Below are 10,005 nucleotides of genomic sequence, written 5' to 3' on the forward strand. Positions count from 1 at the left end.
CTGTCAGGGGTGTCAAACATGGGGCCCACGGGTCAAAAACCAGTCCACCAGAGGGTCTAAACTGGCCCACAAGATGAAAACTTACGCCATGATATTAATTCAGGGTCCACGGACAGCCCATTTTGATCACAAGTGGGTCAGATCAGTAAAATAATATATTAACCTATAAATGATGAAAATGTTTTCTTTTACATGCCATTATTAGAAAAAAAAATATGACTAAACAACATTCAACAAACTCAAATTTCTTCAGACAAGTAAGTGGAATTGTAACAATATTATGCGTGTTACTTAATGTTTTGTAGATCCACTGCGATGTGTAAGCTGGAATGCAAATGTGTAAATGAGAAGCTGAGGCATAATGTTATAATTGCACCTTTACTTTTTGCACTTACACAATAAGAAAAATTGATAGTTATTATTTATGGGTTATTATGCTGTTATTTTACTGGTCCAGCCTGATCAAACTGGACTGTATGTGGCCCCTGAACTAAAATAGTTTGACACCCCTGTTCTAAGTCATGCATGTTACTTCATTTCTTGCCTTGCAGTTTTCTTGATATTTGGGAAGTTATCATTTTTTGGTCTATTACATAATTAATTAGGAATGAATGATGGTAAATTTAAAACTCACCTATCACCATGTGAAGCCAAGTCTCCTTTTTGCTTCCTGAATGTCTACAGCCTCATTGAGCTTTTTAACATTCTGCGTGGCAGAGGAGATGTATGTGGGCATTTGTACACCGGTGTCATCCTGAACAATAAAACTGGGCCTGACCCCGCCAAAAACGGGACCGAGCCCTCCTCCAATCCCTTCTCTCGCAGCTTTATAAAGTGGAAACACATTTCTCTGAGCTTGTGCTGCTGCGTTGATGACGTGCCTCGAATACAGTTGAAACTGGTTTTCTTCTTCAGCGATGATCTGTGCGTTCTTTGCCTCAAACTCATGCTCATCTCTCCTCTGCTGCTGCTGCCTGGCATATTTTTGAACCTGGATGTTAAATATTTATAATTGTCAAGCAGGTTGTCACTACAGCCACACAGTTGTTAATGTTCTTTGCAAATACAGTGTAATTCACCATTTGTGTGGCGTTGAAGTCTTGCGCTTTCCTTTCCTCCTCTCTGTTCTTCTGAGCCTTCTGTTGCTGTTTCTCTGTGAATATTCTGTCGGCCTCTTTCTTGGCCTGAAGCGTGTCTCTGGCATTCTGTTGCCTGGTTTTCTCTCTTTCCTCCTTTTCTTGTCTCTGAAAAGTACAACTTTGTATTAAGGGTTGACTGTTGGCTACTGCAACAACAGGAGACAAAAGCTTTATTTCACTTGCTTAACGTTGTTGTCTCTGAATAGAAACCAGGCAAAGAACGAAGAAGATTTTTAAATGAACTGGTTTAACCCATAATGACCCAGTGTTGTTTTTCGTGGTAGTTCCCAAATGAATTTTTCCCTCAAATGAACCTTTCTTAAGTGTTTATCATTATTTATTATAATATTCTATGTTTTGCATTTTTTCAATGAAAATCATGTATTTCCCCATTCTGAATTTACTGATCATGTAGATTTTCATAAAAAGCTCAGATTAAAGTTGAGGGTTATTGTATCATGTGTCTCCATCCACTGTCATTGATCCAACTCTATGGGTTTTACTAGTGAATCAATGTTGTAGAAGATGACGGTGTTTCCACGTTCACTACGGAGCCTCTGAACATCCAAATGGGTCATATCTGATGACCATGAAAAGATGACAAACTGTATTTTACACTAATTATTTACATGTATTGATAGAATTAGTGGATCAACAGTTATTAAACATTTTAGATCAGTATATGCTTTTGGTCACAGGTAGATGTTTGGGTCTTTATGATTTAAGAAAGATCTGATGCTTTAGTGAATCAGTGTTGTGCCTCAGACTCAGTATCTGATGTTGTTACCGTGGTTTCTCTGTGTGCCATGATTGATGCCAGCATGGCAGCCCTCTGCTCCTCCTTGTCTCTGTGCAGCTCTGCCTCTTTTGCTTCCCTTTCAGCAACAGCTCTAGCAATTCTCTGCTCGTCACTCTCAGTTTGCTGCTGTTGAGTGACTGTCAGTTTGTCTATGATCCTCTTTCTGCACATCTGGGCCTCTCTGAAAGATAAAAATAGCTTTAAAGCAGGGGTGTCAAACATACGGCCCACCAAAGGCTCCAATCCAGCCCGTAGGATGATTTTGTGAAATGCAAAAATTACTCCGATGATATTAACAGTAAAGAGTGTCAAAATCATTTTAGTTCAGGGGCCACATACAGACCAATATAACTTTGTTTGTTTTTGTGTTAAAAAGTAAAATTACATGAAAATGTTTACATTTATAAACTATTCTTTCACATAACATGTGAATAACCTGAACAAATATGAGCAACCTGAAAGGTCATAAGAAAAGTAAGTGTAATTTTAACAATATTCTGCCTGTTGCTAAATGTTTTGCACCTTTGCAGATCCACTGTGATCTGTAAGTTGTAATGTACATGTGAAAATGAGAAGCTGAGGCATAATATTGTTAAAACGTGCAACTGAGACAAAAGTTCATCCATGTCAGAGGGTTCAAAGTCTTTTTGTAATGTTTTATGGTCTTTGTTTTTGTCCATTAAACTCAAGAAAAAGCTAAAGAAGGTTGTGAACCTTAAAACTACTTTAACTTTTGCAATTACCTTATTTTAAAATTCCCTTAAATACAAAGACGCCTATAAGACTTGAATTATGGAGGGTATTTAAGGATAATAATTTAACAATTGAATTAAATAAAAAATCCCATTACATTTGACATAATGTTTTATATCAAATCTTTGTGAAGTGCTGAAGTAGATGACCACATTTAGATTTCTTTTAGAAAACATTTCAATAACGTGAAAGAGAAATACAGTTGTGTTAAATGGTTTCTTACCTAAACAACTCTGCTTCTTTGTCTTTCCTTAACTGCACCATTTTCTCTTTTGCCGAGAGGAAAAGTTTTCTTTGCTCCTCTTCCATCTCCTGTTGTTGTGCTTCTGCTGCTTTAATGACATCTCTGTTTGCCATATGTTCCTGTAAAACAAAACCTGCATTAGTAAACATGTTTGTTATAAAGACGGCCACAAACTATTTAGTAAAAAATACTCAAACAATTGATATATAACATTTTTTATGATACAGTATTCCAAATATGTGAGTACATCCTACCAGGTGTGCTTGCATTAGATCTCTTCTCTGTTTTTCTTGTCTTTCTTGCTCCTTTCTTTGCTCCCAGTGATAGAGCTCTAGTAGACGTTGGATTTCTTCTCCTTCCTTTTTGTTTTCTAGCTTGTGTTGCTCTCTTGTTAGCTCATTTTCTTTTATCCTAAATATTTGTTATCAAATTATAATATGAACAACACATATTTCATTTGAAAATATGACAACAATCACAACAATCACCATGAATCACAATGTTAGGAACTATCTTTCCAATTTATTATTTAAATCATCATCCTCATTATCATCAAGGCTGAGTGTAAGAACTTACCGGTTCTTCAGTTCCTCTGCAAGAGTCAGATTCTGAAGCTTTTTTTGTTGTGTTTTCTCCTGCTCTTGTCTCAGAGTTTCCTCCTCTCTGCTCTTTGAAACATCCAGGTATTTTTTCTCCACGTCTTTAGAAGCACTCTTAATTCTTTGCTTCAGCTCAATCTGTGCCTCCCTTTCCTTCAGCACTTCTGACAGCAAGAGTGCACGCTGTAAAAGGTGTCCAAATTATTAATATAACAAAGCAAGTGACACTAATGCTGTCCAAATGACATCGTGACCCGGGTGATACTCACATGTAATCCTTTGACTCGGTCTGTTTGATAATAAAGCTGAATCTTGGCTTTTTCAACAGCCTCTTTCCGCTTTTGCTCCTTATATTTTGCTTCTTCAATATCAATCAACTTCCTTCTCTCCTCCTCAATCTCCTCTCGAATTGCCTTTGCCTCGAGCTTCTTTTGTCGTTGTGCCTTAAATATCAACAGATGCAGTGCAGCATATTGTGCTTATTGCAACCATTCAAGCAAAAAATAAACAGTAAATGAAATCTGATGAAACTTACAGCAATAGAATTGGACCACAGTTTCACCATCTCTTTTGACTCCAGGTGCAGGGCCTCCCTCTGCTTCACTGCCTCTATCATACTCTCTTTTTCTTTATTAACATTGTTCATTTCATCTTGAATCCTCAGCCATTCAGCCTTGGATAACACAGCGACTTGTCGTAGATCTGGTAGTTGGATCATCCTGTTGTCTTCCTCAACTGAAAATGCTGTTAAAAAAAAAGATGAAAATGATCCATTTAAATAAACTGCTGTATTAAAACTTTCAGAATATGTACCATTAAATTTTGTAAAATAAGTTTTTGACAGTTGTGGAAAGTAACTACATACTCTTGACTATTTTAATGCTTCCACTTCATTACTTCTCAGAGGCAAACATTGCACTTTCTACTCACTACATTAATGTAGATGCTTCAATTATTAAGATTAATAAACAAAAGATCTAAGATTAATACTTGACATAATGGGTAATATAGCAAGCTTTTAAAATGTGGCACTGTGGTTTTCAATCTTTAGTCTTTAAATGTTTTAGTACTGACTTTTCCCTACATAGTACATACCCATTCTGTGTTTAGTGTCACCTCACTCAAAATTAAAGACAACAAAAGAAGTCCAAAAACTGAAAACCAATTTCTGTTTTATTTCTTCTCCCATTAATTGTATGATGAGCCCTCAGATTTACCTGGTGTCCCTGTAACTAAAACTGCATTCAAAGTTGTTAAAATTTCCAGCAAAAACAATAAAATACTGTGGAAATACTGATAATCTAATGACGTCAAATAGAATAATACATCAGTCAAAAAGACCAGACATGGAATACTTTTGTGTGTCATGGTATGTTTGTCCATTGCTGTATTGGTGCTTTTCATGGTAAAGGATCTTGATTTATCATTCCCCATCTTTCATCATTTTCCATAATAATTCCTTGGAAGAAAGAGATAAGGCTATTTTTCCACCACAATCTAATGGCATGCACATTTATTTCTTCTGCATAGCAAAGGTTAGTAAACTGTTTTGTACCAGTTTATATGGAGAGACATATCCTGAATAATAGATTAAAATAATATTTAATAGTAGGTTTTAAAGTAATCTGTCATCTGTGTCCATCAGACCATAGGCTGTTTGATTTTATCTGCACTCTTATCTTTTTATTTTCACTCTGATACATTTTTAATCTCTATTCTTGTCTATATATTCACAACTTGTCTTTTATTTTTGTACAGCACTTTGAATTATCATGTATGAATTATTGCCTTTTTTATTTCCAATACAAGACTATAGAGTTTTTAATAAAAGATACAGGTTCTTACTTTCGCCTCCTGGTTAACTTTACAAGCTAGTACGTTAATTAATCATGTGTCCGGTAAAAAAATTAGCCTTAGTTAGCCACAAAGAGTCAGACTTTTCAGTTCTTACCCCCCTTACTGGAACCTCTCCGACGGCCGTACTGAATCACAGAGGCCATTTCTATTAAATGCGGGAAAATAAAATAAAATTAAATTAAAAAAAAACCTCATGCAAACCCCTGCATTTTATAGAGAAAACGCTCACTGTAGCGTTAGCCAAGAGACACACGTTCGGTTTGCGTCGTATCCTAGCAACGCCTAAACCAATCTGATGCGTTGCCGCTCATTAACAGCAGGTGACGCTGTGGGACACAAATGTTAAATTAGTATTTACGTCTGACAAATGCCTTTTTGCCACACATAATTCCTGACTAACACTGTAGTCAAGTAGAAATAACCTGTGGCTACACGTCTACATCCAGGCCTACGAGTTTATGTGCAACAGCCTCTTTTTGGAAACACTGGGATATGTTACAGCCTGTGAAAATAAGGATGGTGTTTTACTGTTTCTCTGTTTCACTTCTGTTTGTGCTGATTCACTGGTACAATGAATACAAGCAGTTGTCTTTAAAAACGGTAAATGCTGTTTAAACTTTGTTTTTACATATGTTCTATCCATATTAATTAAAAATGGTTTTCTTGACTACTGCTTCATAATTTTTTTTATTTATTTATTTTTATGGTATATTTTCATATTATCTTTACTTTAATACTTAGTTTTAATATTACCATCCCTTTGATGCAGCTGGAACTAATTAACTAACATCTCATCTCATCTTATCTTATCTTATCTTATCTTATCTTATCTTATCTTATCTTATCTTATCTTATCTTATCTTATCTTAGTTTAGCTCAGCTTAGTTTATCTTATCCTAGCTTATCTTATCTCATCTTATCTTATCTCATCTTATCTCATCTTATCTTATCTTATCTTATCTTATCTTATCTTATCTTATCTTATCTTATCTTATCTTATCTTATCTTATCTTATCTTATTTTATCTTATCTTATCTTATCTTATCTTATCTTATCTTATCTTATCTTATCTTATCTTATCTTACTGTCACCAATTCAGCCATAGTAATCCTATGTGCATGTAGGTTTCAGGGTTGGTTTGTTTTTTTCTTTTTCTTTTTTTTTTTTGTTTGTTTTGTTTGTTTTGTTTTGTTTTGTTTTGTTTTGTTTTGTTTTTTTGGTTTTTTTTCTACCAATTCAGACATAGTAACCCTATGAGCATATAGGTTTCAGGGTTTGTTTGTTTTTTTTGTTTTGTTTTTTTTTTTCAATTTTTTTTTCTACCAGTTCAGACATAGTAACCCTATGTGCATGTAGTTTCAGTTGAACATCAGGGGAGGAACACATTATGGGAGGGTCTGAGCTTCTTCCAACTGATAATTCTTGGAGTCAAACATTTCACTTAAAGTAATTATATTGAGTTTTATGGTTTCTGTATCACTTTAAGCTGGAAATGTCTTATATGCCTATACATATGTAAAGAAAAACACTTAAGTCATCATAGATGTGCATGTGACACTGTTTCACATCAGTGATAACACACTAGCAGTTCATACATGTTTCAGAAAGATTTGTGCTTGTTCAAACTTTGAGCATATACAAAACGTGTCACACCTATGTGTTCACAGATTAAAGTATTGATCAAATCTGTACTCCATGTTAAAGTTTGCACAATAGATTTTGTGTCATATTTCAGAAATAAAAAGTATCTGCTGTGAGTAATATTACAGTGTTTTCAGTATTTTGAGGTGGGTGTGGTGTGGTGAGTGGGGGCAATGCATATTAACTAAATATTGAAGGAAATGTATTGCCTGCATCTCATTTGAAGTCAATGCTTATGTCTACGTAGGTGCTTTTACACATTCTGCACATCAATAAAAGAATCAGGATAATTGTTTTTAACACTTCTGGACAGTTGACAGCATTAACAAACACAGAAATTCAGATACAACCAAAAAAAAAAAATGTGTGTAAAATGTTCATATTTCTTATTTACATGCTATAAAACAGCCTGGTGTTACATTTACCTCAAAGTACAAGCAAACCACTGAAAATGGAAAATCGTGGTCACTTTGCCTTGTTAAAAAAGCATCCACATTATTTATTTAAAGGTTTTAAATATTGAATGGCATTAAAAAATATAACTATTAATGGCTGTAATTATTATAAGAATAATCATTAATCATCCCAAGACTCCCTGAACATTTTCAGGTAACACAACTTATTGTATTGTGTGATATTAGGTGTTTTTTCTACATAACAGACTGATGTAAAACCAAATAAATCACATCCTCCTTCATCACTGAAACATGAATTAAAGATTGATCAGTCATTTAATGATGTCAGAAAAGATAGCTCTGTTCAACACTATGAAGAAGTGAATGGTCAGTAAGGCTTAGAGCAGATAAAATAGTGTGGTTGGGACCAATAAGTCAAATTACTGAGCCAGTGTCACGTGCAGCCTGTAATGAGTCATGTGATAAACAGTGTCTGCTGAATTAAGACACAAAAAAATGACTCCTCTGACCCAAATGGAGGAATGTATTAACAAGTTGTGAAGTTTTGAAATATTGCTTTCTTCCAACAGTGAACCTATCATATTGTCTAGTATACTCGAGCACTGTCTAGTGTACTGAAGCACTGTTTATTCTATCATGAAGAAACATTAATGGTCTGTAGTCTGTGATCCTCTGACATCTTATGTCACTTTCTAGTTCAAGGTTTTGCAACCTAAAAACAGGCTTGTGAGTTATTTTCATATATACTACATGGTGAAACAAGACAAGACAAACTAAACATGTTTTTGTTATCTATTTGTGATATCTGCATAAAATGAAGCGGCAGTGTGAAGAGAGTAAAGTTATGCAGAATTCCCAATTTGGCTGAAAATATATGCTATGAGGCTAATGATATGTAAGACTATGCACTGATAAAATAATTTGTGCACCATTAAGCAGACATGGACAGAAAAAACACAACTGCCATGGTGAGTAGCAGTAATCCTTATATGCTCACGCATTTAATAGATTTCACAGACATTTTTTTTTGCACTTTTATTGCACTTTGGTCACATTTGAGCATCAGTATTAAAGAATACATGACAGACAGACAGACAGACAGACAGACAGACAGACAGACAGACAGACAGACAGACAGACAGACAGATAGATAGATAGATAGATAGATAGATACATAGATAGATAGATAGATAGATAGATAGATAGATAGATAGATAGATAGATAGATAGATAGATAGATAGATAGATAGATAGATAGATAGATAGATAGATAGATAGATAGATAGATAGATAGATAGATAGATAGATAGATAGATAGATATTACTGTTTTATGGTTTTAAAAATAATAATTCAGAAATTCAGTGAGTATTAATTGATTTTTAAATTTTTTTAATTAGATTTTTATAAATTTCATAAATATTTTTTTATATTTTTATAATAAAATAAAAACATGAATTCTAACTGACACTCCAGAGACAGTGTTTTTTTTTTTTTTCTTTTTTTCTTTATGCATCAAGGCATCATTTATTTCATCTAACATGCTAAAAACATTGATTATGGGCTACTGTTTGATTTGTAGCTCGCACCATTACCTGAATTTTTTTTCCAACTTTATTGAAAACATTTGAGTATACAATACAAAAATATGAACAAACAACAAGATGTTAAAATGGAAAAAACCATTTGAACATATAAGTTTAAGAAAATAATGCATAGATTTAAAGATACAAAGCATAATATACAAATAATAGTATAAAAAAAGTAAATAAATAAATAAAAATTACAAATCTGACAAATATAAAGAAATAAATGCAACAGAGAGTTCAGTCAATATTAAAGAACTGTTTATAAGTAGCCAAGGTGTTAGAGCTTTTTTTTTATTGTAGATAAATTCTAAAGATTTAATATAATTTTAAAATTCCAATAGGAAGATTTTAAAATTTGGATGTGTTTTGGTATATTTATTTTTATGTATATGAAATTTCCAGGAGACAGTGGTTTGTTTGTTTGTTTGTTTTTTCTCCATACTTTATTTACATAATACCATATACACATAGAACAGAACATGGCATGGAGAAAACATAATGCTCGAGGTATGGCAGGAAGAAATTAAATATAAATACATATATAGGTAAGTAAATTAAATAAATAAAGGTAAAGGAATAAACAAGAAGAGAAAATACTACTACTACTACTACTACTACTACTACTACTACTACTACTACTAACACTACTAATACAAATAATAATATTAATAATAATAATATTAATAATAATAATAATAATAATAATAATAATAATAATAATAATAATAATAATAAATAAATAAATAAATAAATAAATAAATAAATAAAATTACAACTTAAATTCGTTCCAGGAGACAGTGTTTTGTTTTTGTTTTTTTAAACAACTTTATTAACAACATTTGAGTATACAGTACAAATTTTTAAACAAACATCAAGATGTCAAAAGAGAAAAAGCATTTGAACATATATGTTTGAGACAATAAAGCATAGATTTAAAAATACAATGCATAAAATATAAATTATAATAATA

At 32.9% G+C, this 10,005-nt stretch overlaps 1 protein-coding gene across 1 annotated transcript; it reads right to left on the minus strand.

Moving 5' to 3' along the window:
- Positions 1–496: 496 nt before the first annotated feature.
- On the minus strand, positions 497–5,605 carry cfap210 (cilia and flagella associated protein 210). The gene is made up of 9 exons (XM_030124515.1): positions 5,486–5,605; positions 4,070–4,278; positions 3,804–3,977; positions 3,512–3,717; positions 3,190–3,346; positions 2,915–3,054; positions 1,927–2,119; positions 1,080–1,244; positions 497–991 (listed from the first exon to the last, which is right to left on the minus strand). The coding sequence occupies exons 1-9, from the start codon at positions 5,532–5,534 to the stop codon at positions 638–640; spliced, it is 1,647 nt and encodes a 548-aa protein (XP_029980375.1). The 5' UTR covers positions 5,535–5,605; the 3' UTR covers positions 497–637.
- Between the last annotated feature and the right edge of the window lie 4,400 nt (positions 5,606–10,005).

Source organism: Sphaeramia orbicularis, chromosome 21 (assembly GCF_902148855.1).
Source record: "Sphaeramia orbicularis chromosome 21, fSphaOr1.1, whole genome shotgun sequence".
NCBI lineage: Eukaryota > Metazoa > Chordata > Actinopteri > Kurtiformes > Apogonidae > Sphaeramia > Sphaeramia orbicularis.